Source organism: Muntiacus reevesi, chromosome 2 (assembly GCF_963930625.1).
Source record: "Muntiacus reevesi chromosome 2, mMunRee1.1, whole genome shotgun sequence".
In the NCBI taxonomy this organism is placed as follows: domain Eukaryota; kingdom Metazoa; phylum Chordata; class Mammalia; order Artiodactyla; family Cervidae; genus Muntiacus; species Muntiacus reevesi.
Genome location: NC_089250.1, coordinates 257,907,449 through 257,935,277, shown reverse-complemented (window position 1 = coordinate 257,935,277; position 27,829 = coordinate 257,907,449). Strand labels below are relative to the sequence as shown.

The following is a 27,829-nucleotide window of genomic DNA, read 5'->3' as shown; positions in this document are numbered from 1 at the left end:
CAGTAGTTAAGTTACCCCGCGCCATGTGGACTCTTCCCAGACTGAGGATCAGACCCATGTCCGCTGCATTGGCAGGTGGATTCTTAACCACTGGACTCCCATCAGGGAAGTCCAGAGACTCATCTTCTTCACTTTTTAGGGAGAGGAGATGGAGGCAAAGATTTAGGACACTGCCAAAGCTTGGCTAGCCAGAGGCAGAGTTGGGCCTCTGCCCTGGGTCCTGTGCCCTCATCACCAGGCTTTCCTGCCTCCAGAAAACACAGGAGGGCACGGTGGGTCTGCTGGACCATGCGTGTACTGGCTCCTCAATGAGTGCACCGTGTGCATCCCAACGCCAGTCAGGAACATCATGTTGGCACCTTGAAACCCCCACTGGTGGGTGTACTTACACCACAGATGTTGGCAAACACTACAAATCAGGCTTTTCTTTGGAGGGCTGGCTTTCTGCACATGATGGGAAGAGGAGCTGAACCAAGGCTGCCTGGCTGTGGCGATCTCATTGCTATGTATGACCTGAACCATCTTAGGGTGCACTCAGCCCAGGGGAACAGCAGATTGTGACTCCAGAGATGGGCCCTTGGCCATCTTCTCTCACTCCCGGGCCATCCAGTGACAATCCTACAAGCCTGGGGATGGTGCTGCCAAGGAATGAACTCTTCTTCCTGGCCCTGAACTGCTGCCAAGGCCCATTCGAAAAGCATGAAAACAGGGGACTCTGGGAAGTAACAGTTTCCTGACATCTGTTAGGCTCCCCCAGCTGCACACAGCCTCACTCTCCACCAGAGGAATGGCCAAGATAGGAGACACGGCTCTCAGAGGCAAGGAAGAAAGCAGCTGGAGGTATCTGGGATGGGTGCAGGGTGGCGAGCTCAGCAAGGTGACCAGACCTAGATTCTAGGAGTAGCTGGGAGTTGCATGGGGACTGCATGCTCACCCACAGGGAGACACAGCAGCATCCCCCAGGCATCACTGCATCATCTCAGCTCAGGCCAGGTTTCATCATCAACCAGGGGCAGGGGTCACGGCACAGGCGCCAGAGTCGCGGTGCAAGGCGACAGGCTGACGGGCCAAGCCTGGCTTCCTGGCCATCTGCCCTCCCTGGGGGTGGGGGGCTCAAGGCCAGGCCCCACCATTGGCTGGTGCAGAGGGGAGGGCGTTAGCCCAGAAGGGCAGGGTCAGGAGATAGTCCTGTTTTTAGGAACTGGTGACATGAAAGACCCCAGCCTCTCCTCTAAAAACATGTGGCATGTCCTTGACCCTGGCTCCCCCTGCCCCCCACACCACATACGCACCACCTGGGGCCTCAAAGACACTATTCATTCCTTGATTCCTCGATCTGTACAACCAACACACTGGGTACCGGGCGGCGCGGGCTGGCCGGGACTGGTACACAGCCATGAACAGAAGAGCGAGGCCCTGTCCCCGGGAGCCCTGCATAGACCCCAGACCCCCTCCCCACATCTGAGATGGACAGAGACACAGACAGACAAGGCGGGGCCACATGGGGCCAGTTTATTGCAGTTAAATACCTCTCTCTCTATTTTTTTGTCCATTTTTTCCATAAAGAAAATTAGAACACACTCACACACCCAGAGGGGAGCAGGGTTCCAGAAACAAGAGGTGGGGTGGGATGTGGCCTCCCTGCTTGGGTCCAGGCCCCCCGCAGGACCCCCTCCTCCCCATAAGCACCCTGGTCTCAGTACCTCGAGAGTCCGAGGAGGCAGCGGGGTGTGGCAGGGGCTCTGTCCTCCTCCCTCTGGCCTCCAGGTGAGAATACTAGAAGTGCTGGGTTGAGTGGGGGCCGGGAGAAGGGAGACGGACAAATGGGGGAGGGTACATGGTTTCCAAGTCGAGGAGGGTGGTGGGCGCTTATCCACAGAAATGCATTATTTCTCCCCATTTTTTTTTTGTTAAAAATCTACTATAAAAAACGCAGCTGGGGGAGGGGCGTTTGTCCCTCTCTGTGCTAAGGGCTGGGGAAGGGGGCGGTGGGGGCCCGGAGGCGGCCCCCACCGCGTGGTAGGTGGTGTCACTGCCGGGCGCTCTCGCCCACCATCTCCAGGTTGTGCTGCTGCAGCTGGGCGCGGAGCACGGCGTTCTCATTCTTCAGCTCCTCGATCTGCCAGACACGAGGGGGACAAGCAGCCAGAGCTGACTCCCCGCGTCCTGGGGTTCCTGGGCGCCCCCCATCCCCGCCTTCCTAGCCCCGTGGCTCACCTGTTGCCGCAGGAGCTCATTGTCCATCTGCAGCCGCTCAGCCTCCTTGAAGGTCTCCTGCATGCGCTGGTTGGTCTGGCGCAGCTCCCGGATGTAGTCGCAGGCCTTTGACAGGATCCCTCCTTTACTCTGGGGGGCAGTGGGCATGAGCATCAGTGAGCACTGCCTGGCGGCCGATGCCCACGAGTCGTCTCAGACGACTCCAGGGTCCAACGCTCAAGATGGATTCTCTGCAAGGGGGTTGGGGGACCAGGGGGGCACTCACCGCTCCCGTCTTGCTATTATCTGCATTACAATCTGGAATGATTTTTGAAAGCTGGACGATCCAGTTGTTGATCTTGTCCCTCCGCCTCCGCTCCACTGTGGCGAGAACAGCAGGTTGTGTCCACAGCGCTCCCTCTGTGCCCGGGCGAGTCACCTCCCGAGGCAGATGCCACGAGAGCCGAGGCTGCCGAGGCACAGCCGGGCCCACCTAAAGTCACACGGCCAGCAAGTGCAGGGGCCCGAACTGAACCCAGGCAGCCGGCACCAGCCCGCTCCACATGGCTCCTCAATAGGAACCAAGAAATTCAAGTGCCACCCTCAAGTGCCACATGTACCCTCAGGGCAGCACTGACAGCTGAGGGGCTGTGGGGTTTGTTCTGTTGGCTGGCCCAGCAGGTTTTGAAAAATTTGAGTCAACATTTAAAAATTAGAAAAGTTCACGTAACTGGCCTCTTTTGAAAAAAGGAGTTGTGGCGCAGTGGGCACGTGTCCCTGGGAGGCAAGAAGGGGCCAGAGCCCCTTTACACAGGACCCGGGTGACCCTTTCCGGTCCCCACAGCCCCTGAACTTGATTCTCCATGGTGGTACTCACGTATCCCCAGAGTTCTGGACCCCACAGTCCTGTTTTTCTCTTCATCATTAAAATCCCAGTCTGACCACATCTCACTCCGCTTACAATCCTTCTCCATGGCCCCGGCAGCAAGTCTCAGCTTACCCGGCTGCCACTGCAGTTCTCAGGGGCCTGGCCCGTCATCAGGGCACTGGGTCACCCAGAAACACCGCGAACCCTATCTTGAAGGCCAGGTTTGACAAGCTACTGGCAGATTTTACTTGGAAAGTCCAGATGTGTGATTTATAACGCACTACTGTCTCACTCTGTCTGCTGAGTCGAGTGGCAGCTGCCCCCTGCAGACAGGGCTCGTATGTGTCTCTGCTGTGGCCTGTCACGACTTAGGACAGTGGCCTGGGGGCTGCCTGCACTGCAGCCTGAGACCCCTGGCTTGGGGCTCACTGAGAAAGCTGTCCCAAACTTTCCTCACCTGCTAAGCACAGTACGAGGCACTGCTAGGGCCACACAAGAGAGCCCAGTTGGCCCCACACTCTCACCCTCCTGCTAAGGCAGTTCATGGACAGATGCAGGTAGTCACCATCGAGGAGGGGAGACTGTGGGTGGGATTTGGAAAGGAGGGTAGAGGAGGGTATTTTCTCAGGTTTGGGTGACTGGGGGAGAGGGTTGGGATGTGAGTGAGAAAAGTGGGGTGGGCCAGAAGGCTGCCCCTGACCCCCATCTCCTTCTGAGGCCAGCACTGCCCCTCAACCCAGCTGTTCCCTCAAAGAACGTGCCTGGTCACTAGAGGAAAACCTGACTGTCTTCCCCTGGCGCCTGCTTTTGTCCACTCTCTGCTGACCGGTCCTTCCAAGTGCCCCCACTCTGGCCCGGGTGACAACACCCTCCCACACGGACTTGCTTCCTCCCTCGTTCTCCTCTCTTGCCGCCCACAAACTCCCTTTACCACAGGGCTAAGAACACTGCCTGCTATCGCCCTTCGCCTGACCCTGGCCCTGGGGTCAGTGAGTACACAGTCATGTGCCCCATCACTACCCTGGTGAGTGAACCTTCCCAGCCAGGGCAGCCATGTCTGACGGTCTTTGGGGACTCTGTGGCCCCAAACAGCAGCTGAGCTAAGAGTGCGCCGCAGCCTCCACGTCCATTCTGAGGTGCCAGCTGAGGAGCTCGCGAGCAGACGGCTGCCCTTCGCTACCCTCCCACAGTCTGGCATCCTTGAGCCTGGGCCCCACGCTGCAGCCGCATCCCATGCCCACTCCTCGCTTCTTCACTAGGGGCCGGGCTGGAGGTAGGGAACACCTTTAGCTTGGATTCACTTCTTCCAAACTTACTGCTTGCCCTACTGTGTGCAGGGCACTCTGCGAGGCCAGAGTTCATGGCGGACTCAACCGCTGTCCTGCTGGCACTCACGGCACCAACGTGAAATTCACGTGAGTGGGAGATACTGACACCACAGACTGGGAGTTACAACTGGAGACAGTACCCAGTACCTGGGGAATGCCAGGGCGGAGTACTGCTTTCAACATGGAGTGGGGTGGAGTGTCTCTTCAGAGAAAGGTTTAGAAAGGAAAGATGGGGGTTGGTTTCTGAGAGGAAGGACAGTAGGCAGACAGGCATCATGAAACCCAGAAAAGGGGACATGCAAACACTCTGGAGGGTGAGGAGGTGGGGCGGGGGATAGGAAAAGGTGGGAGAAATAGGCTGTGAGGCCCTGAATGCCCTGTCTGTGGGTCTGGACCTCGTGTTCTCCTCCCCGAGGGGTCTAGGCCCTCGAGTCTGGGGCCCTTCTTGGCATGTGGTCAGGCCTGTGGCTTGGGGAGGCCACTTTGGCACAACTGAAACGGAGGAAGACCAGTCAAAACCAAGGCCATGTCGGTTCCTCAGAAGGCTTCAGTCACAGCTATACCACCTTTAAAACAACACAGAGGCAAAATCTGCCAGGACTAATGGGAGAAACGGGCAAATCCACAAATATAACTAGAGATATCAACACTCCTCAGTAACTGACAAAACAAGTAGACAAAAGAATGAAGATAGAAAATCTGAACACTGTCAGTCAACTTGACCTAGTTACCACTGATGGAACACTCCACACACATCAGCAGATATGCCTTTTCAAGCACACACAGAAACTTTCACCGAGATAGACTGTACTTAGGGCCATAAAATAAAGTCTCAATACATTTCAAAGGACTTAAGTTATATACAGAGTACGTTCTCTGATCACAACAAAACTCATTTACAAATCAGTAACAAGAAGATACCAGGGGACTTCCCTGGTGGCCCAGTGGTGAAGAATCCGCTTGGCAATGCAGGCGAGGTGGGTTCAACCCCCTGCTTGGGAGGCTAGGACCCCACATACTGTGGAGCAACTAAGCCGTCACGCCACAACTAGAGAGTCTGGGCACCGCAACGAAAGATCCCACATGATGCAACAAAGGCCCAGCGCAGCCAAATAGATAAATGTTCAAAAAAAAAAGATATCCAGAAAATCCATAAACATTCATAAGTTAAACAACACATTTCTAAATAATCCCATGGGTCAGTGAAAAAATAATCAGGAATATGAGAAACACTCCAAATTGAGTAACAAGAAAACACAACGTATCCAAATGGGATGAAGCTAAAGCAGTATAAGACTGAAATCTGCAACTATAAAGGCTTGTACTGAGAAAAAAGAAAGGTTTAAAGATCATCTTGAAAAGCTGGGGGAAGACACCCAGCAAATTAAACCCCAATTAAGCAGAACAAATAAATTGGTCACATTATAAGTAGGAACCAATGAAATAGAAAAAGCAGCTAAGAAATCAGTTTTCACATAAAGATCTGGATTTCTGGCTTCTTCAGAGGTTCGGTAGCAGTGAGCCCAAATTCCGACACGGCAGCAACAGCGGGCACTGTTAGACCACCTTTCAGGCAGGACAGACACACTGACCCCCAGTCACTATTGGGGACCATCACTCCCCTTTCTGCTACACCAAGTATACTGACTTCCTTGGGCCCCTGAAGACATCTGCCTGCGGTCCAGAGATGGGCCCCTGTGGTATCAAGAAACGTGGAAAAGAGGGAAAAGCAGAAAAGGTTGATTTGAGGTCCGCTTCGGCACAGCGTCTTGGGTCCTGCGGCTGTGAGGGAAGGAGAGCGCAGAGTTGAAGTGGCCAAAGCTCTCGGGTCTGGCTGGGATAATCATAACAGAGATTCATCTTGCTGCTCTGGAAGAAGGAGGCTTTGGGAAGGAGGGACAACGGCAGGTTCTGGTTTGGACACATTGAGTGTGAGATGCTTCAAGGACATCTAGCAATAGAAATTTGGAATGAGCACCCCAAAATATGGGTCTGGAGGAGCATGAGAGAGATGGAGCAGAAAGACAGCTGTCGGCAGTGCACGGGGTGGGGGAGCCCTGGGAGGACATCAGGGAACAGTCTCATCTTTTAGGAGTCACATACTTTTCTGGAGAAAGCCCGCAGACCCTCTCCTGGGGGAAATGATGCACACCAACAACTAGGGATAGGGACTTGGGGAGACTGACCATCCCCAGGCCTGATGTTTCACTCTCCTGACCACTAGAATAAGGGGCTGGACCCCAGGAGAGACTAACAGCCAAAGCAGTTTCCTAACTTTACCCATCATGAAGAGTCAACTGGGGAACTTGTTTTAGTGCAGACTCTAGACTCTAGTGCAGGGTCTAGACCCTCTCGGACCTACCCATTCAGCATCTCGTGAGGATGACCTAGCGATGGTGATCATTAACAAGCTTTCCAGGTGACCAGGAAGCCCTGCTTTCAGGAACAGGATTGGAAGGAAAATGAGGGCAAGGAGAGCAGAAAGGAATGTTCCCGAAAGGAGGGGAACAGGCAGGGTCAGATGCTTGAAGTGCAGACAGGAAAGGAAGCCAGTGGATTTGGCAATGAGGTTGTCACGGGTGACCTTAAATGGAGCCATTTTGGTAGAGAAATGAGCCAGATTGCCGAGGGTACAGGGCAGCTGCCAGGCAGAAGGTGGGTCAAACGTTCTGCAGGTTAGCAGAGAGTGGGCTGGCTGCAGCTGGTCAGCAAGGACAAGGTCATGAGCAGGACTGGCTTTTGTAGGATAAGGAAGCATCAAGACTTTGGAGCTGGATTAACCCAGGGAGAGGCAGAGTGACAGTAGGGTGGAGAGTGACCGGCTCATCTTTCCAGAGTTGCCTGCTGTGGTCTTACCAGGCAGCACACTACGCTGGGGGTAGCTGAGGGCTCATGTCTCAACGCGCTGCACCCTCGCTATGAGCCTCTGGGGTAGTCATGTTAACACATTCGTACACAGGACTAAACAGGCGCAGAGATGAAGAACCAGTCCAAGGTCACACAACTGGTATGTAGTAGAGCTGGGACTGCCCGGGAGCCAATAGGAGACCCCTCAAACACCACACCCCAAAACCAAGCTCACACTCACTGCTTCCCTTTAAACGAACCTGACCGCATCATAAAATCCTGATTCATGAAGTCCTGATTCTTCAGGCTTGGTCTCTTCTCCCCTACAGCTTGCCCCCTCCCCTGACCCCCTTTCATGCCCTGTCCTGTCTGAGGCCCGCAGCTGCAGTCACCTCCTATTTTCCTAGCTTCTGGCATCCCATCACCCTTAGTATCCAGTCTCCAAATACAACCCCTCTGCTGACTTCCCCCTGAAGCAGCACAAAGATCCAGGAGTGGGGGCACTGAGAGGGCCTGTGACAAGGCCCATGTGATCTGGCCCTGGCCAGTCCTCCCACGACTCTGCCAACTTCCTCTTTCCTTTCCTGAATTCTGCTCTTCTTCAATCACACCGAGTCTGTTCCAGCTCGGGCTGGGTGTTTGTACTTGCTTATCCCTCGCTGTCTGGGACTACTCCTCAGGATTCTGGCCAACCCATTCAGGTGCCTGCTCAAGCGTCAATTCTAGACAGGCCCACAGAGCTCCCTGCCGCCATAACGCTCCAAGTCCTTACCAGCCTCATCTTCCTTCACGCGACACATGACTTACGTTCCCTGACGTCTTATTGTACCTTTGTGCAGTTTCTGTCTCTCCCACCAGAATGAATACCCTGTGAGAGCCAAGGCGCCTGTTCCATTATCTGGGTGTATCTGAGGCCTAGAACAGGGGCTGGCACCTAGCACATATATGCTGAATAAAGGTCTGAACTCCCTGAGCTGCTCAGAGCATAGCTGCTGGAGCCACTCCCCATCAAACACAGTGAGGACTCTCAAGGCCTCACCCTGACATCCAAGGCCCTCCTTGACTCTCTCAAGCACTCCACAAGGAACCTCTGCTACAACCAAACCAGCACCCCCGGAGCAACCCTTCTCCACCCTGACTTCCCAGGATTCCCTCTGCTGGACAGGCACTCCCAGAGGCCACCTCCCTGGGGAAATATCACCTGCTCCGCCAGTCAGTGTTCAGTCACACACTACCCTGAGCTACCCCGAGTTTCCTGAACACTCCACGCTAGGTCCCATACCTAGCACAGGGCACATACTGCCCAGCCTAGAATCCTCCTTCAGGAAGTATCTGCTGAGTGACGGGTATTTGAGTGGAAGTGTTCCCTGGACGTGTTCATGCTCCAGCCTCAGCCAGAGACACAGACTTCCTACAATTTCATTTCAGATGTACTCTCTCTCAGATCAGGGCTACTTCTAGAAGCCAGGCTGGCAGTGGGGTGGGGGGCTTGAGCAAACCAGTTGCCACATGGGAAGGCAGGTCCAGCTGTGCCAGAGCAATCCAACTTTCCCAGAGGAGCAGAAAATCCACACATGAATGTGAAACTCACCATTTAAACTGCTGGGCATTACTTGAGAGTCACCAGCCAGGATGACAAATACACTACAGCTCATGCCTCCTGCCTATATATGCTCTTGACAAGGAACCTCTCTGCTTCTGCCTTCCCAGCATTCAACCAATACCTCTCGAGCACTTGGATCAATAACTTGGCCACTGATCTGTGACTCCAAACACCCAGCTGGGGTTGAGCCCGTGAGGACCAGCAGCTCCCGCCTGACCTTACCTTCATTATGCTGAGCTCTCCTTCTCTCATCCCGTGGCGTTCTCGTTCCGTCGATTTTCCTAGAAGAGAATGGAAAAAATGGGTACATGTTACCTCCAGTCCATGTGTCCAAACGTTTATTAAAGAGCCAAACTTAAAAATGATCTCTGCAAGACAAATCGATATGTAGAGACACAGAGAGAGAGGAAATGGTATTGTATTTACTTAAACTAGAAAAGCAAAAGCTGACCAAAAAATACACCAACTGCCTGCTGTGTATTTAACTGCCTGGTTCCCATCCCAGGAAAACTTCCTCTTCCTTGGGTGCCCACAACAGGCCCTCCCAGCATCCCGTACTCCTGGAACCAGGTCTCCTGCACATACGGGGAGTAGGGGTGTGTTCGAGGTGCAATTGTCCTCTGCGTTCCTGTCTGAAGCACGTCCTGGGGCGTCATCATGACATAGAACTGGCCTGCAGGGAAAGTGGGGGTTAGCGCTAAAACTGGGGGCAGAGTCAGAACTGGCTAGGGGTCGGGGGGGCTTCCCTCCCTGCTAGGCCTGTTGCCTCCCCTGCCTTCCGCCCTGGCCCCTTCCTTCCTTTACCTCCAGCCTGCAAGCTCTGGTCTGTGGTCTGTACGGACACAGCCGTGGTATCTCCCACACTGGACGCTGGGAAATAGGCAAATCGGGCCTCCCCACTGACAGCCTCAGCAGCCGGGCTGCCACCATTGCTGAAGGGATTTTGGATAACAGCCTAGGGAGCAGGAGGACAGAGGCCACCCTTAGCCATCTTTGCTCCCCAGTCCATCCCCTAGCCACCATATTTGATGTTTACTGCATTTTCTGCAGAGAGTGGGGGACCCCTGTGTCCCACTCTGCCCTGTATCTCACAGCCCTGGAACTTGATAGCTACTAAGCAATCACTTGGGGAGCTGACCCACTTTTAACTGGAAGAAACTGCCCTGTGACCATGATTCCCATTTCACAAAACAAACAAAAAAAGATGTTCCGAAGGTCTTGCCCCAGGTTTCACCGTGCAAAACAAGAGATCTGACCTGAGGGCCTGAAGGCAGCATCTTAGTCCCATGTGCCCCACCCCCCTGGCTCTCCCCAAGAACAAAATCAGTGTCCAGTGCCCCTTCTCCATCCCCCCAGAGGGTGCTGGGCACCTACCAGTGGGAAGGGCGCTGCGGGACCTGGGGGCACAGAGGCAGCAGCGGGGCCGGGGCGCTGGGTGGCCCCATCCACACCCACCTGGGTCACAGCCTGCTGCCCCCCCGCGAAGGCAGCCGTAGACACGACGCTGACGGCGCCTGATGTGTCGCCCTGGCCGTCCAGCTGACCATCAGTCACCTGGACCACGCGGTACGTCACCTGCAGGGGGCGGCAGAGCAGCGAGACCCGCGCTGGGGCCCAGGCAGGGGCCAGGTCCGAGCCCCTCCCAGCCCGCCAGCCCTCCCGCCCGGGGACTCAACCCTCCACTTGCCCGCCCGGCTCCGGGCCGCCGCCTCACCTGTCCTCCATTATTCTCTGTGCGGAACTGGTACTGGATGTTGTGGTCGCCGAACGCCGCCTGCTGGACGCTGGCGATGGCCACCGCCGTCTGCTCCTCCGCCCCAGGCCCGTCCCCGCCTGCGGTCGGAGGAGGGTCGCGGGGATGGTCAGAGGTGGCGCGGGCCAGGGCGCCCCCAGTGCCCTCCCGGGCGCAAGTCGCGGCCCCGGTGGGCCCCGCGAGCACTCACCTTCTTGCAGTTCGACACCCTCCTCTGCCTCGGGTCCCTTGTCGTGACTGCGGGGAGCACAGGAAGAAGAGGGGATCAGGGCTGCCCGCGCCCCCGCCCCTTCGCCCAGGTGCAGGGCCCCCATCCCGCCCGGCGCAGTCTGGGACGGCGGCCCCTCGGGGACCGGGGACCAGGGGTATACGTGCCGGTCCCCCCTCCCACGCGGCCTCCATTTTGAGCTGGGCCGGGCGGCCGCTCGGGATCATGGCGGCCCGGTCGCCAGGCCGAAGGGCCGGGACCAGGGCGCGCGGGGGCACGGGCCGGCCGGGCTCCCTTACCTGGCGGCGGCAGCAGCGGTGGCCGAGGCAGCGGGATCCAGACCCGGGTCCAGCATGTCCATGGGGGGGGTGGGGGCGGGGGGGGCGCCGGGCCCGGGGGGGAGGGGAGGGGAGGGGAGGGGAGGGAGGGGAGGGGGCGGGCGGCCGGGGGGGCCCCGAGCCCGGCGCTCACGCCGCGCGGCAGGAGGGGACGGAGGAGACACGGGAGCCGCTCGCGCTGATCACGGGGACAAACAGTGGGGTCATGTGAGGAGGAGATGCCGCCGCCGCCGCCGCCGCCGCCGCTGCTCCAGCAGCCGCCTCCGCCCGCTCGCCAGCCGGCCGGCTCCCGGCGGCTCTAGGCTCCGGGACGCAGCGCAGCCGCCCCCCGCCCGCTGCACGCGGCCCTCGGGCCTCCTTCCCTGAGTAGCCGCCGCCGCTGCCGCGACTTTTTTTTTAAACCCGGCCCGCCCTGGATGGCCGCCGCCTCTCCCCCGGATCGCCGGCTTGCGCGTCCGCCGCCCGGCCTGGCCCAGTACGGCGGCGGATCGCTGCTGCAGCCGCGGCCGCTTTCTATTTTTTCCCCCTTTTTTTTTCCTCCTTTACTTGAGCTGCGCGCGCGCGGCGGCGGCGGCGCGAGCCCGGGACCGACGCGCGCGAGGGGGGAGGGCAGCCCCTGGGGAGCGCGCGCGCTGTCTGTCTCTGACGGAGGGCGGGCGCGCGGGCCCAGGTCTCGGCTGGGAGCGAGGTCGCTGCCGCCGTCTGCGCGGCCGTCGCCCGGCACCCGCCGGCGGGCCGCCCGAGTGGAACGTGGGCCCGGATGGAACACCGGGGGACCTGGAAGAAGGCCTCTGGTCGCCGGGGACGAGGCAGGCGGCTGGGTTTGGAGACAGTAAAGTAGGTCGGGGGGGGGGGGCGCGTTGGGTGGATGGAGGGGAGCGCGCACGCGCGCCCCCGCCGACCGTACTGAAGTGCGCGAAAGCGGATGCCCCAGGCGCATGCGCACGTCTGGGCGGGGCCGGAGCGCGCACGCAGGGCGGGGCGGAGCTAGCGTGGGGCACGTACTCCGGTCGGTGCAGAGTCGGAGAAGGCAGAGCCGGTCTTTTCCTCCTGGCACGGGACACACGTCCCATGGGAGAACTGGACACGCGCGGCCTTTTGCAGACACACATCAGCTGTCCGGGCTCCCCACCTCGCGCGGCAAAACAAATGCTTTCCTCCAGACTCAGGACTTGTGATTATAAGTTTTATTAGTTTTACGAGATCATCAATAATCCCTCCAATTAAAAAAAAGTACAAAAACTACATACAAAATGTTGAGATCAGACGACTAAACTTTCCCGACTCAGGGCCAAGTTCTGCAAGGGAGAAAGAAAGAAGGATGTGAGCCGGGGAAGACTCGAGAAGAGGGTCCAGGAAGGCTTTCAGGGCCTATCACTCACCTTCTTAAGCCTCCGCTCCCGTGAAGCCTGAGAGTCAGTCTCAGAGTATGGGGGAGGCGCTGGAGGGTAGTAGGCCTCCTCTTCTTCCTCTTCCTCCCTGTAAGGCCTCCTCTCCGCTGGCCCCTTTTTCCTCAAGGCCTCTTCTAGTAGCCGCCCGTCATAGGGGGGATCCCTGGATCTGGAGCCATCATCCCGAGGGTCCCGGGAGCGCTGGTAGCGGGCCCGAGGGTCAGCGTGAGGTTGCTCCCTAGACCTTAAGTCATCGTAGTGGGGATCCCGGGAGTGCGGAAAGTGCCTGGAGTCGTCTTGGTCTTGGTCGTAGAGGTCATCGCGGCTGCGACTTCGCGGGGGTGCATAGGCCCGGCCTCTCCTCCCGCTGCTTGGGGGAGATCTCCTCCCTGATTCAGCAGAGGCCGGCCGGGTAAAGTCATCCAGAGCATCCACAGAGCGGGCTCGGGGCCGCCCCGCACCTCGGCTGTTCCCTGGCCGCTCCAGGGGGGCCTCTTGCTCCCACCGCCTGGAACTCCGGGGGGAGTGGTGACCCCATTCCTCATCCCTGATGGGGGTGAGGGCAGGGCCCCGTGAAGGCCGGGATCTCCAGTCGTCCTCGTGGAGAGAGGTGACTTCACTCATGGCTGTAGGGAAGGAAGGTGTCTCTTACTGGTGGGAGGTGGTCAGGAGCGAATGTCAGGAGCCCTGGGGCCCAGCGGTGTCACTCACTTGGCGCATACATTCTCAAGGGAGCCCCAGGCTTCTCACCTATTTAGTGATGATCTGCAGGGTTCTCTACACTTCACTGTGGCCATGGTAGGGAATGAGGGATTGTGTTCAGGATGTGGAGCAAGCGTCCCTGGGCAGTTATCAGGGAGACCAGCTTCCCCCAGCCCCCTCAAGAATCCCTCAGATCCTAAGGCTTACCTCGTTCTACACGGCCATTGGGGGGCCCAGGTCGAGAAGGGTCGAAGTTGGCCAGCTCCTTCTCCATGTAGTATAGGACGCGCATGGAGTCGTCCTGCTGGTTGGCCTGAATCCTGTAGCCACTGCGAATCTCTAGGGACAGGAGTTGGAGGTGATCAGTTCCAGAGGTTGGATGCTGACCACCCCCCTCCCCTATAGGCATGTCCAATTTCATAAGGATTGGTTCTCACCAGAGGTCACACTGCTGTCTGTGTCACGAAGCAGGGGTACCTGGGAGCTGTGGCCGCCAACTGGGGGAGACTGGCTGTCAGGAGCAAAACCCTGCATTCCCAGCCCCCTCCCCTCTGCCCCCAACCCCCTCTTCCAACTCCAGATCCCTTAATGGCCAAAGGCCCAGTCTCCCTGCACCGCCCCCCCCCACCTCCCACCAGCTACTCTTGGCTGTCCCCAGGGCCTCACCTGAGCTATTTCTGTCGAAGTCTCCAGAGTACCCATTGTAGAGAGGGCCCATGGGGATCATGGCTGGTGGGGGCGGGGTCTTGGCAGGGGAGAGGTGGGCATAGGTGCTGGGGGCGTAAATGCTTGGGACACCCGAAGTGGCAGCTTTGCCTGCAGCATATACTGGAGAGAACACACAGCATGAGAAGGGCCCCAGGGGCCACACGCCTTCTCCCCAGTCCCCTGTTGAGGAGCTTCCCTGGGTGCTTAGTTGGTTGCTATAGGGTCCCTGAGGTCAGAGGACATGAGCCGCGTTGAGTTCACACCTCCTATGCCATCCTTCACAGGAGTTTTAGGATGGGAGGGTGTGCACCGGCAGCCCCAGTCAGGAATGCCAGTTTGTTTGATGGTACAATGGTTTCCCAACATCTGACAAGGTTTTACGTCAAGCTCTGCTGCCAACTTACCATAGGACATGGCCACCCTGGACCTGTGTCCTTACAGAGCAACAGGGGCAGAGGTGTCTTGTAGATAAACACCCATGTGTTGGACCCACAAGCCAGAAACAAGTGGTCCCTTTGACATCCGAGCCCTTGCGCTAGAAAAATGGATCATCTGGGGGCGGGATCCTGTGCCTGCTCCCCTTTCATGCCTGCTGGGTCCTCCCTGTAGGGTCTTCCAGACCCCGAGGTGATGGGAAGCCGTCTTGGGAGCCTCAGCATTCACTTCCTCAGCCAACCAGCAAAGCGTCTCCTCTAGTGTTTCCACCTTGGGGACTGTACTCATCCTGCCCCCGCCCGGTTCTAGGCTTGACAGCTCAAGGGCACATCCTCCCCAGCACCTTCCTCCCTGGGCAAGAGGCTGGGGTCCGGTGGCTGCTCTGAGGGAGAGTCACGGACCCAGGGAAGTCGCTTCTGTCCCGGAACTCCGATGGGAAGATGGAGTGGGGCATTGTGCTCAGAAAGCTCCCTTCACCCCAATTCAGCTGGGCAGCAGAAGGCTCAGTGCTCACCCCCACCACACCCCCCACACCGAAGCAGCCCCTCAGCCGTTGGCAGATGTGCTGTTTTATAATTAGCTCTGGGAGTTGCTGCTCTAGGACGGCCCAGGAGGGCTGTGGCTGTGGCAGAAATAACAGGGCCTCTGGCGGGGAGTTAATGGGATCTCAGTTTGGGGGAGCAGGGCCTCAGGATGGAGGAAATGGGGCCCTGGGACTGGCTTTCACAGTCCTGGTCCCTGCCTTAATTAGCGGGGTTAACTGCAAACTTGTTTGCAGCCCTGGGGGGATCCCACCCCCTGTGAAATGGACTAACACCCATCCCCCCAAGTAACGAGCAAGATGCCCACAACTAAAAATGTTGAGAGGGAGGGGATGGCCAGCACGGGCCTCCAGAGAGCAGTGGATTTTATTTCTCCAGGCAGTGGTGAAACAGGTTGACCACTGCTGAGTTCAGTGACCAGAAAATTGCCAGCATGATCTGAGCCGTGGCCCCGTGCTGGGTCCTGACACACAGCGTTTCCCTTAATGCTCATGACACCCCGTGATGGCAGGACCCTGCAGAGAAGGAAACCAGGTGCTCACCTGAGGTCACATGGTGTGAGTGGCGGGGGCTCTAATTTGCATCCTGGCCCTTGGTCATTACAGATGCTGACAGCAGCAATGTCTGGCAGCTGGTGGGCGTGGAATGCTGTGTAGGCCAAGCCCCACTCTAAATGCAGGACACACCAGTTCACTGGATCCTGACTCATGCTGTAGAGCGGGCTCTGCGTGGCCCCATTTTACAGAGGAGGAAATTGAGGTTGAGAGGAGAAGTCCTTCACTGGACTTCCCAACAGGTAAAGGGGTCCAGCCAGGCCTCGAACCTCCACCTGCCCAAGCTTGACTCCCTATGATTTTAGTGTACTGTGTTACACTGGAGTCACGGAACATGGAAACCTTAAATGTAAGGATGCTAACACACATCCATCTGAGCCACCTGGGTAATTCTTTCTACCACGTGTTCACTCTTGGCCTAGAAATGAGCTGGTGCCCTGAGAGGGGGCAGGTCTGTCCCTCTTTTGGTCTCTCATAGTCTAGGTGCTCCTAACATGTAAAGTTCTTTCTTTCTAGCCGCCAGGGTCATCTGTTCGTCAACCAAAGATATGATGAACTTGACAATGACAAAGGAAAAGGTGAGGTACCCTCACTGAGAACTAGTAGAGAAGCATGCTCTCACGGCCTACTTTCAGTACAAGGAACAAGAGAGCAGGTATGTCTGGGTGTAACTGGCCTGTGTGAACTTCCATGTCAGAGTTGATGGAAACTTCCCAATAACTGAGTACAGAGGTGCTCTCGGCAGCACTACGTCCCCAAGGCGGAGAGTGGGGAAGCAGGAGGAAGGAGGCTCTCTCTTCCTTTCCCGCCTCTCCTGTTTGCTTCTTCCCCCTCCACCTCTGGTCCCATGTCTAATCCCAGACCCTCTCTGATGCGCTGGATGGTCCTTAAACGGCATCTGTGGAAAAATCCAGCATCCTTATGTGGATGTGGGTGGTTAAAAGGTGCTTAAATTTGGTGGGGCTGTAAACCTCACTTGGTTTCTGACCTTTTTCACTTCAGATTTTGTTTTTAAAAGGACTTTTACTTCCCGGTGAACAATGTTTTGTACTAGTTGAATTTTTTTTTTTTTTACCTTGTGCATAAATTATACCTTCAAAAGAAAAGACTTGAAATAAATGAAAAGTAAAAAAATAAGTGAAGAGTGAAAGTATGTAAATGATAATGTAAAGTAGCAGGTCCTCCTTGGCCCACTTTTCCCCAAACTACTCCCCTCGTGACCTCCAGAGTGACACTGTCCCAGGAGGCAGGCAGATGGGCGCCTCCTCCCCTTGGACCCAGGACGGATGCCGAGTGGGAGTGGACGTGCGGCGGGTGAGGGGTACTCACGGGCCTCGGGGCAGCAGCACTTTTCCGGGCAGCAGGGGCACCTGACGTAGCAGCAGCAGGTATGGGGGCAGCACTGACACCAGCAGATGCCCAGCAGGAGGACGACGAGGAAGGCAGCCAAGCAGACTACGACCACGAACAGCCAGTCTGCGGGGACACGAGAACTGGCCCTGAGCCAGGAGGCCTGGGAGGGAATAGGGATGTGGGCACTGGGGCGGGGCCTGTCTGCAAAGCCCATCGGAGAAGCTGCAGCCCCAGCCCTTGTTGGAGTCTCCACGCCAGGGGCTGGGGTGCAGCCACAGAGGGATGCCCGCTCCACTACAACCCAGGTCAGCCCCAAGGTCAGGGAACCCACCCTGGGCTCATCTGGACAAGGCAGTAAACAAGAGCAGACCTAGCCAGAAGAAGATGGGCTGTAGCCTTGAGAGGGGACAGAGCCAGCTGCCCAGACCCCGACCGCTAGAAGACCACCACAGACACCAGTCACAGGAGCCCCCTGTCTACACCCCAGGCCCGTTGTCAGCCAGCCCAGCCCACCCCACAGCCCAGAACCAGGTCACCAGATGCCCGGAGTTGGTGGGGTTATTAGTGGGGCCCGAGCAAACTGTTTAGAACAGGGGGAGGATACTTAGAAGCAATAAGTGGTATGTGGGGGGACTCCACCCCCGTACCTTCCATGGGCCCCGCCTGAAAACCAGGTAAGAGCTCGGCCACCCCCGAGGTCCTGCCTGGAGGGACAAAAGAGAGACAGATTATGCTGACCAGAGCCAGCCCAGGCCATCCCTGCCCTGAAGCCCAGCTCCAGGCTCATCAGGGTGGAGGCGTGCTCTGCAGAAGAGACGGGGTAGGTGCCTAGGAGGGTCCTAGCATGCGGTTCCTGCCCTCCACACCCCCGTCCCCTGTGGGTGCTGTCTTTCAGAAGGCTTCTGTCACATGATTCACTCACTCACTGTCCCCACAGGGGATTCTGTTGCCCAGAAGGGTGCCAGGACACATCCCATGGGTTCAGGAGGTGGGACCTCAGTTTGGGATTCCATCTCTTCCACACCCACGTGGTCCTACCATCCCAGGTAAGAAGGACAGTCCTAGTCCATGAAGCTCAGGAAGACAGTGCACTAGGGCCCAGGAAAATGTTTTAATTGTAAAGTCTGAAGAAGAAAATGTAATAATACTGAATACATAGTAATAAATGGTCTTTGTAACAATCTCACTGTAAAAGAATTTTTGTTTTTAATCTGGAGGAAGAGGCCCTTGAAAGCAAAAGTGCATACATTCCAGGGGACCTCTGGTGGTCTAGTGGCTAAGACTCCATGCTCCTGCTCCCAGTGCAGGGGCCCTGGGTTCAATCCCTGCTCAGGGAACTAGATCCCACATGCTACAACTAAGAGTTTGCAACTAAGAAAGACCCATCACAGCCAAATAAAATAAATATTTTTTTTAAAAGTGCCTTACAGCCCATAAAGGTCACAGCATGGCCCTGGTTCTCAGCCCACCAAAGTCCCCTGTGCAAGTTTCATGGCCCAGCTGATGCCTCCTTTAGGTGCCACCCACCACTCTGTGTCACACAAGTGCTGTATCTCAAGGGGTGTCCACACGCCTGGCCATACATCAGCACCCCATGCCGCCTGCCCCCAGGAGGGGGGTCCAGCAGGTAGAACCGTGGTTCTCAAAGTGTGGTCCCATCCCGGAGGCCAAGCCATGTTCCTGATAACTAAGCCACTGCTCTTTTCACTCTCCTTCAGTAGAGATACAGCAGAGCTTTCCTGAGGCTCCATCACGTGTGATGATGTCTTTGCTCTGATGCTAATACTTGTGTGCCAGTTTCAACTTCTAATATGTTAAGCAACTGTAAATGTAACCCACAAAAATGTAAACAAACCTTCTTTGAAATCCTGAGTAATGTGAGTGCAACTGGCTCCTGAGACTAAATTTTGAGATATGCTGATGTAGACTGTGCATTTTACTGAAGAACACACGCGAGCTCTGTTGGCCCTGGGTGCATGGATTCTGTCACCCAGACATGAACTCTCGTCACGTGATCTGAGCACCCTGGGGCGTGGTCCGCATCATGTGGGCTCGTTCTCACATGTGCCACCTTGCATCATGCGTGCGATGATGGCAATGTGTGGCCCAACAGCATGTCACATATAGCACGTGCCACATGGGACTATATGTGTCAACCGAGAACAGAGCATCTGGCTAACAGCAGCATCCCTTCCACACGTGGCAGGGGGGCCTCACAGCAGGACAGGGGCTGCTGGTGGGTATCCCAGCCCACTCCTGGGCACATGGGGGGAGGGCTTGCTTGAGGGGAGCACTAACTATGCAAGCCACACAGCACCATCCCAGCAGGGCAGAGGGACCTCGGGGTGAGATGTGCCTTAGGTTGGGGAGGGGGCAGAGCTGAAGCGGCCTCTTGATTACACGCACCATCACCCCTCCGGGCGCAATGCCCATCACTCTGACCACTTCTGTGCTTTTAAAAACTGAGACCAGGAAGGGACAGAGGTCCCATTCCTCTCCACTCTTGGTTTGGCTCTGGCTTATTTGAAATGTTGCAGGGTGGGGGAGGGGGTCCCTATCTGGGGTGCAGGGTACAGAGAAGCCCAAGTGACTGGTGGTGCTGTGAGGGGAGAGCGAAGCAGGCGACAGAGCCCAGAGAGAGGGCAGGAGGGCAGAGGGCGGACACACAGAAGTAGCAGGAGAGGCCCATCCCCGACCTGTCCCTCAGGACCCAGACTCACCCAGGACGATGAGCTCTGCGTAGGCTTCGTTGTTCCCCTGGAGGTCCTGGGCAGAGACCACGGAGCAGTAGTACACGCCGCTGTCCCCCCAAGCTGTCTGGTCGAAGGTCAGGTCAGCATCTGCATCAGGGGGCAGATGGGTGAGTGAGGGCCCTGCGCAGGAGGGGCGACTCAGGGGAAGGGGGCCGGGGCGGGGGCGGGGGATTCAATCCCTCATCCTGAGGGCCTGACACCTCTCAGGCTCTGTTCTAAACCCGTCACAAGGGGAACTTCAGTCTGTGAGGTGGGACTGTTATCTTGCCTGTCTTGGAGAAAAGAGCAGTCTGCGGAAATTACTGATGAGCTCTACAGCTGTGGCGAAAACGGGGATGGTGGGCCGGGATGGTCTGACCCCACTCAGCTATGGCCTCCACACACCCCCCATCCCCCTCCCCTCCCCTCCCCATCCCACCTCTCAGAACAAAAGTCAACCCCCTGACATGACCCACTGCGGAGCCTAGGGCAGACCCAGTGTAAGGAGGCAGATAAACAGGCCAGATTCCAGGAAGCAGGAGACTCCTGCACCCAGCAGAAGGCGGGGGTGTGAGGCAGAGACTTAGACCGGTTCCCTCCTCCATCCAGCTATCAGTCCACACATTCCAGGTCAAGGCCCAGGGCTGGGGACGCTCCCGTGACACAGCCCCAGGCAAGGAGCCTGTTAATGACCGCGATAATAATGAAAGTCTTTCCCCACATCCGGTTTCCTCTCTACTCCTCAGGCCCTAATTAGTTAAATCCCTCAGCCATTCTGCAGGGTGGGGTCCGCTGGGCAACTCCACCTTGGGCCTGTGGAGCACTGGAGGTAGGAACAGGCCAGAGACACCCTCACAGAGCATCCTCACAGCTTTTCTCCCCAGCTGCTCTGGCTCCCGGGGACCTACCCACCACCTGCCCCACGGACCGCCAGCCCTTCCCCAGGACAGCTCAGAGGGCAGCCACTGTGTGTGCCTCACTGCAGCACCCAGGAGTGAAAGAACCAGAGCCTTCTTCCTCCTTTGGAAAGAAGACCTCACATCCATAGTAAAACCTCCTTCCAGTGCCTATCGCCACCATTCCAAGGGCTTCCCTGGTGGCTTAGCAATCAAGAATCCGCCTGCCAGTGCAGGAAATAAAGGTTCGAACCCTGCGTCGGGTAGATCCCCTGATGAAGGAAAAGGCAACCCACTCCCGATTTCTCGCCTGGGAAATTCCATGGACAGAGGAGCCTGGTGGGTTACAGTCCATGGGGCGGCAAAGAGTCGGACACAACCTAGTGATTGAACAACAATGACAGCACACCGATCCAGCGCCTCACCCAGGCCCACAGGCCTTGGAGCCCTCTGACCACTGGCTACCACACCAGCCCCCTGCGCACCGTCCTCCTCTATTGGCCAGATCCCAGACACACCGGCCTGCTCATCGTCCCCCACCATGTGCTGGGCTCACCCCGCTTTGGCGTGCACCCCGGCTGTTCCTCTGGCCTGACTCTGTGTTCTCCGACCCTCACAGGGCTGGTTCCACCCCCCTGGCACAGCTCCCCTGCCCTACTGCCAAACTCTATCAGCCTGCTTAGGGGCTGACTGGCCGTGAGCCCATCCCCAGGGGAAGGGGGGCTCCAGGCGAGCAGAACCTGGAGTCCCCAGGCCCTGGTCAGTATCTGGAAACGAGCCCCTTTCCTCCTCACACTGACTTTCCTCAGCGTTCTGGACACGTGGCTGTCCTCAAGTAGGCACATGATACAGTCATTCAGGATTTGACGCACTCAGTGCATCTGATGTTTCAGGCAGACTGCCATACTAGAGAGCAGGAGTTCTCAAAAGTGCTCCGTGGAGCCTCGGGTTCCCCAAGACGTTTTCACAGGGGGTCTTTTCACCATAATAGTAAGATATTTGCCTTTTTCACTTAATCTCATGAGTAACCTGTGGAGTTTTCCACAGGTTACAAGCATGTGTTATCACAATATACTGAATGCAGAAGCTGCTTTGAGAATCCAGCTCCTATGCAGCCAGACTGTAAGGAGATGTGCAAAAATATAAAAGCAACGCCATACATTTTCATTAAAGTTTTTTTGTTCAGGGAAATATGGTTATCTTTTCATAAAAGGATGTTATTTAGACCAATCTATACTTTTATTAGGGCTTCCCGGGTGGCGCGAGTGGTAAAGAACCCACCTGCCAACGCAGGAGACAAGAGATATGAGTTCCATCCCTGAGTCAGGAAGATCCCCTAGCGAAGGAAAAGGCAACCCACTCCCAATTTCTTCCTGGGAAATCCCATGGACACAGGAGCCTGGTGGGCTACAGTCCAGAGGGTTGCAAAGAGTCGGACACTTCACACAGCATGTGAAGCGGCTGAGCACAGCATGGATACTTTATTATCATCATTAAATAATTTTTTTTAACTTCTCAATTTTCTAGCTGTAAAAACAAAGTTCTTTGAAGACCTCAGTAAGTGTGTAAAGTGACCCTAAGACCCACATGTTTGAGAACCACTACTCTAGAGGACAGCTAGGAATCCCCGCCCAGACAGGGCTTAAGCTTCTAACTGGAAAGAGACAAAAAATTTAAACATATTGTGCTTCAGATGGTGATAAGCAGCACAGAACTCAGCCAGGAAGTGCCTCTGTCGTGGAGGTGGCGACTGAGTTTAAAGTGACGGGAAGGCAGGGTGACCTTGGCACTGATGCTCTCCTTTATGGTCAAGCATCCAGCCCCCAGTTCCTGATGTTTCACTATGTCTTAGGTCCCTTTGTATATATTCTTTCATGGAATCATCCTAAAACCCTAACCTACATTCTCCCAAATCCTCTGAATTCTCTGTAACAGCCTCTCGGCCCATCGTTTTCCACTTGTATCTTTGAATCAGACTCTGAACGCACCTCTCTAAAACCAGAACCCTAGACCAGGGCCCTGCCCAAAGCTGGAATGGGGCTTGAAGGCAGCCCCTGACCCCTCCAAGAGCTCCTAGGCCTGAAGCTGAAATCTGGTCCTGTGGGCCGGATCTGGGCCTCAATGCGTTTTGTTTGGCCTATACGATGTTTTCAAAACTCATGAGAAACATGGCTTTCCGGCTTCCTTTGATCCGTTCTAAGGCCTGAGTTCACCTCCTTCCTCCCGGCCGCACCCTGTTCCCCGTCTGGGTCTGGGCCTGACATCACCTGGGCTGGGCATTGCTCGAATTGTTTTAGATAGAGGGAGAAAATGCCAGGTCTGCAGCTGGGCACAGGGGCTGGGCCTCCCTCCACCTCCCTGGGCCTCTGGTTCCTCATCCGCACACAGCAGAGGCGGTCCTCGTGATCTGAGAGGTCCCACAAGCTCTCAGGTCCAGCGTTGCCAAGGTGGGGTGCACACGGTTCCCAAGCAGCCTGAAGAGGTAGAAATAGGGCCCCGATCCAGGCGCCGAAGAATGGAAGTGGAAGCGGAACCACCCAAGCGGAGGCACACCACTCTGGCTTCCCCAGGACGACTTTCACTTTTAAAACCTGGGTGGCTGGTGAGCCTAGGAACAGCGAAGGCAACTCTGCTTTTCTCCATCCTCAAAGCTGAAATGGAGGAAGCTCCCGTGGCTACTGGGCTTCCTGAAGGGACATACACACAATGGATGCTTATAAATCACAGCCTGTATTTATAAGGCCAGGCCCAGGTCAAGACAACTTGAAAACCCAGGACCTGTGGGCCTCTGGAGCAGGAAGAATTTGCCCCAGATGGAGCCCGAAGGTTACTCTAATGACGGACTCAGCAAAGGGGACAGGATTCCAGTCTGCCTTCAAGGGCACTCTCAGAAGGGGAGTTGTCCTGACAGTACTGTCCGGTCATACCTGATCCAGGCTGGAGAAGCCCCTGGATTATGGGGTAGGGGCCTATACAGGCTGAACACCCCCCCGAAAGTCTATTATCCACAGGAACAGCTGCCCAAGGAAATTCAGGGCCAGCAGCGCTAGTCCCTCCCCGAAACAAGACTGAGAGGCTGGGTCCCTGCCCATGGTCCAGACAGAGACAGAAGGGGTGTGCTCTGAGGCCTGGGGTCTGCAAAGGGGTGCCCCCTTCCCTCCTCTGCCCCCATGCCCATGATTAAAACACTCATCCTTCATTCGTTGCCCGCTGTTGCCCATTACCCTCCTCTCTACCCCCTTGATTCTGTAGGGCCCAGTCCCAGTTCCTCGTCAAATTATATTCACCAAAGTTTTGAGTCATGATCACATATCGCCCAGGTGGGTTTTCTTCGGAGCGCACTGCAGCACCCTCTGAAATCCTCTCACTCTTTTGCTGCTTATTTGCTGCTATTTCATCCCACGGAAGCATCACCTCCTTGAGGCAGGGATCGCCTGTCTGATCACCTCTCCAGCCCCAGCAACTACCATAGCCTCTGCTGCTTAGAAGATGCCCAATAAAGGCCAAGTGAATGGATCAACAAATGAATGACTTCCCCACCCCTAACCTGGTCCCAAGAGGCACCTCCTATGAGCAGGTAGCATGACGGTGAAGGACAAGGGCTAGGTTTAAATCCCAGTGCCAGCCCTTGACTGTGTGCGCACCAAGATGAACTGTTTGATCTCTCTATGACTCAGTTGTCCTGAGTACAAAATGGGCATAAAGCACCTGGCAAGATGTAGGCTTTCTCCATTAATATCCCTCACTCCTTCTGTTCACTCCTGTTACCTCCTCCAGGTGGGTTCTTTGCTGACCTTTCTGGGCAAGCAGAGGGGTTATTAGCTTGGAGACTAGGCCCCAAAGGGCTGACTTATAATCCCACTAGCTGGGTGACCCTGTGCAAGTCACTTTAACTCTCTGGGTCTTTGTAAAGTGACAGCAACAGAAGCTACTTACTCCATTATTATCATCTGAATGAGCTAATTCACATCAACCTGGATTAGACCCTGGCACACAGGAGGCCTTTTATAGGTTATTAGTTATACGCGTGCGTGTGTGCTAACTCGCGTCCTGCTCTCTGTGACCTATGGACTGTAGCCCGCCAGGCTCCCCTGTCCAAGGGATTCTCCAGGCAATACTGGAATGGGTTGCCATGCCCTCCTCCAGGAGATCTTCCTGACCCCACGTCTGCTGTAGCTCCTGCATTGCAGTGGATTCTTTACCACTGAGCCACCAGGCAAGCCTCTGTTACTTATATAAATTTTACTTATTGTTGCTGATATTACAAGTATTATTACAGAACCCCCGCCCCTCTCTCCACTGCCCACTTTTCTTTACCTTAAACACTTGAAAGTACCTGTTTATTATTGTTGTTTAGTTGCTAAGCCGTGTCTGACTCTATTTTGACACCATGAACCATAGCCTGTCAGGCTTGGGTTTGCCTTATTTGTCTGTCTCATTGGAATTCAAGCTCCAGGAGGGAAGGCCTTTGATAATTTTGTTTACTGCTGTATTTCCAGGGCCTCAAGTGGTACCTGGTATGGGTTAGGTGCTTGATAAATCTTTGCTGTTAAATAAAGGGATGGGTGGATGGGTAGAAGGAAGAACCCATCCCTTGGCCAGTGCTTTCAGACACCTATGCTGATGAACCTCTCAGAGGGAGCCTACACCACCACTCAGGCCCACCCCATCCAATCCCACGTACTTCCTGTGATGGTGATCCTTCGGCCCTGATAGTAGTCTCCCAGGGTCACGGCATTGCCTTGCTTGGTGGCCACAACCCTGACTGTGCGTGCACTGTCCTGGCACTCCACGTAGGGGTTGTACCCTGGGTTACCAGCTGCCAGCTGGGCGTTGAGCTGGTTATCAACACTGGCAGGAGAGAAGGCATCAGCGATGCGGTCCCGGCAGAAAGACTTATACTTCCAGATCACGATGGGCGCCGTGGGGGTCGAGGTCGACTGGTAAGTGCAGGGCAGGGTCACGGGTTGGAATAGAATCACCACATGGTAGGGGTCTGACACAGTCACCTGGATGGCACTGGTAGGGCCTGAGGACAAGAAGAGAGTCAGCAGAGGGACCGCTGTGAGCGCAAGGAAGTACTTCAGCAGGAAGGAGCCACATCACTTGTCACATCACCGACATTTACAAGTGTGCAATTTTAGAGAGTGCCAGGCACACACTGTTCCTTAATCCCCAAGGCAGCGCTGATAATCTTGCCCATTAAGAGACCCAGGGGTTGAAGTGGCCACTGCAAGGTCACACAGCCTGATTCCTTGGAACATCCTGACCATTCCTCTAACCAGAGTGAAGCCCCTGAACTGCTTCCAGTCCCCTCTTCCCTCGGCCAACCTCTCATGGAAAGGGTCTGTGGCCTGTACAGACAAGCCCAAATGGCCCCCCTAAAAGCCCACAGTGCTCGAGGACCCCCTTTTCAAAAACAATCAAGTGTTCCAAGTTACTCCAGGTTTTGTGAATTGGGGGTGGGGAGGGCCTGGGGATTCTGGAGTTGTTTGGATTGCTACACCATACAGTAGCTAAACCCCCAGTTATGTCACCACCAGCCTTTCACCTTGCCCTACCCAAAGCCATCTCAAATGAATATGCCAAAAGTGCTTGCTGAAAGATAAAAGTCCCCCTGAAACCCCCTGCCCAAACAAACATCAGATCCAGCAGAAGATGATTTCTAAGTTAGTTCATGAGTCCGTTTCGCCTGACTCTTACGCAGATATTCTTACGACACGACTGGGTTAGGGAGTGGGGAATTTTCAATACCGCACCCACACGACGCCTGGGCGCTGCTTCTTGATCTCACCCCCTAGGAATCGTCCGATCCAGCCATCAAGTGCCTTCTCCCTGTTACCCCAAGACTCAGAAATCCCGACCTGCTACCGAGTCCTCATCCCCGCCTTTCTCAGTGATCGGGTGGTCCTTCACCCCTACCCCACAAAGGGTCCCATTCTCCCTGCGGCTCCCGGGTTCGCTGTCCCGGGAGTTTCACTTCCTGTTATCTCTGAACAAGGGCGGGGGAGCGCTCTCAGGCAAGAACAGAGAATTCCTCTCCCTCTGGCGCACAGGGGATCTCCGGAGACCTTGGGGATCAGGAGGTCTTAGTCTCTGCGCTCCCCCTCCCCCAGTTCTCCTGCCTCCGGGGCGCTGTGGAACTCCAGGCATCGCCCTTCTAGAGCGCCCTCCCGGCGTCCCGCAGCACCAGGGGCCCCGCGCGCCGTACCTGTGCACAAGGTGCTCAGAAAAAGCCACACGCAGACGACCGCGCCCCAGCTCAGGGCACGCGGGCAGGACTCCAGTCCCCCGGAGAACTGGCGGGCCAAAGGCGCCATCGCTGCCGTCTGGGCGCGCCGCGCCCGCGCGTCCCCTCCCTGGTACCGGGAGGGTAGGGGGCGCGGCGCCCACCAAGACTGGGAGGGGTGCCTGCTCCTCCCCTTCGCGCTTCCGCTCCTTGTCTCCATTCCAAGCCCACTCTACCCTATTCTAGGATTTTAACTAGAGGAAACCTCGTGGATGAAGAGCACGCGTCCAGCTTGCGGGGAGAAACTTGCTTGTCCCACTGTGGCTCTGCGAGCCACTCCACCCCCCCGTGGCTCCGGGGAATGGATCGGCCCAGGTACACAGGGTGAGAGCGGAGGGCAGGGCTAGGGGGTGGGCGGCGGGGAGGGGCTCCCCCACCTCCCTCCCCGGAAGTGGGCTGACCCAGGTGCGCTCCGGCCCAGAGGGTTGGAACCAAGTGACCAGCCCGCCGGGAGGGCAGTAGAAGACCGGGGATCGCGGTCCGGCCCTCTCCTGCTTCGGTCACGCCGAGCAGAGTGTGAATCACGAGAACAGAGACTCAACTGCGTTGATTCACCTGTTGAGAGAGGCGGGACGCGCCGCGCACCTGTTCCCTCTCTTCCCACTCCCCTCTCCTCGGCTGGCGATGGACCCGCCTAGGTACACCCTGCGGGGAGGGGCGAGTCTGAGCGAGGTTTGGGCTGGAAAAGGCTTGTTAGCTGCCGCGCTTGACTTTCCCACTAGCCCTGGGGGTCCTCCCGTCCCCGGGGACGGAGGCGCCGCAGCCCTCTCGCGCCTTCCACTTAGGTGATATGAACAACCGAGGCACGTTCTTGGAAAGGAAGTCTGACGCCTTGAGGGGACGCCCGAGGAGAATCGAGCCCAGGGAAAGTTGGAATTCTACTTTGGAAGTTTTCTCCGCCTCTACACCCTCCTCCACCCCCATTCCTAAGTCTTGGTTTGGCCTCCGGGCGTCCATCGCCCCGGGTCAGGCCTCCGGAAACTATGGCTCTTAAAGGGGCCGAGCGGAGGCAAGGGACTAGGGACGGGTTTCCGCCTAAGGATTCCTAGAGACCCGGCCACCTGCGCCGAGGGCGGGGCGGGCGAG

The 27,829-nt window shown here is 56.4% G+C and overlaps 2 protein-coding genes across 5 annotated transcripts; both read right to left on the bottom strand.

The window, feature by feature from the left end:
• Nucleotides 1-1,485: 1,485 nt before the first annotated feature.
• On the bottom strand, nt 1,486-11,201 carry USF2 (upstream transcription factor 2, c-fos interacting). 3 transcript variants are annotated; one of them, XM_065925944.1, is made up of 10 exons: nt 11,103-11,201; nt 10,786-10,832; nt 10,557-10,675; nt 10,298-10,417; nt 9,647-9,797; nt 9,428-9,515; nt 9,065-9,123; nt 2,483-2,577; nt 2,218-2,346; nt 1,486-2,119 (listed from the first exon to the last, which is right to left on the bottom strand). In XM_065925944.1, the coding sequence occupies exons 1-10, from the start codon at nt 11,162-11,164 to the stop codon at nt 2,030-2,032; spliced, it is 960 nt and encodes a 319-aa protein (XP_065782016.1). In that variant the 5' UTR covers nt 11,165-11,201; the 3' UTR covers nt 1,486-2,029. The 3 variants fall into 3 exon arrangements, with proteins under 3 accessions (XP_065782016.1, XP_065782015.1, XP_065782017.1); XM_065925943.1 differs by having other exon boundaries at nt 10,217-10,417; nt 11,103-11,200; XM_065925945.1 differs by lacking the exon at nt 10,298-10,417.
• Nucleotides 11,202-12,313: 1,112 nt separating this feature from the next.
• On the bottom strand, nt 12,314-27,071 carry LOC136161199 (lipolysis-stimulated lipoprotein receptor-like). 2 transcript variants are annotated; one of them, XM_065925831.1, is made up of 10 exons: nt 26,666-27,071; nt 25,139-25,483; nt 19,547-19,666; nt 17,474-17,530; nt 16,803-16,949; nt 13,901-14,062; nt 13,672-13,731; nt 13,442-13,573; nt 12,524-13,158; nt 12,314-12,439 (listed from the first exon to the last, which is right to left on the bottom strand). In XM_065925831.1, the coding sequence occupies exons 1-10, from the start codon at nt 26,901-26,903 to the stop codon at nt 12,404-12,406; spliced, it is 1,932 nt and encodes a 643-aa protein (XP_065781903.1). In that variant the 5' UTR covers nt 26,904-27,071; the 3' UTR covers nt 12,314-12,403. The 2 variants fall into 2 exon arrangements, with proteins under 2 accessions (XP_065781903.1, XP_065781904.1); XM_065925832.1 differs by lacking the exon at nt 17,474-17,530.
• Nucleotides 27,072-27,829: the final 758 nt, after the last annotated feature.

Coding starts and splice junctions, on each gene's coding strand:
- USF2 (XM_065925943.1), bottom strand. CDS start 11,164: ATGGACATGCTGGACCCGGGTCTGGATCCCGCTGCCTCGGCCACCGCT. Junction 9,798..10,216: donor CCGCAGCGCCCTTCCCACTG/GTAGGTGCCCAG, acceptor CCTGCTCCCTAG/GCTGTTATCCAAAATCCCTT. Junction 2,120..2,217: donor ATGAGCTCCTGCGGCAACAG/GTGAGCCACGGG, acceptor CGTGTCTGGCAG/ATCGAGGAGCTGAAGAATGA.
- LOC136161199 (XM_065925831.1), bottom strand. CDS start 26,903: ATGGAGACAAGGAGCGGAAGCGCGAAGGGGAGGAGCAGGCACCCCTCC. Junction 14,063..16,802: donor GTGCTGCTGCCCCGAGGCCC/GTGAGTACCCCT, acceptor TGTTCTCTCCAG/TATATGCTGCAGGCAAAGCT. Junction 13,159..13,441: donor CAATGGCCGTGTAGAACGAG/GTAAGCCTTAGG, acceptor CCTTCCCTACAG/CCATGAGTGAAGTCACCTCT.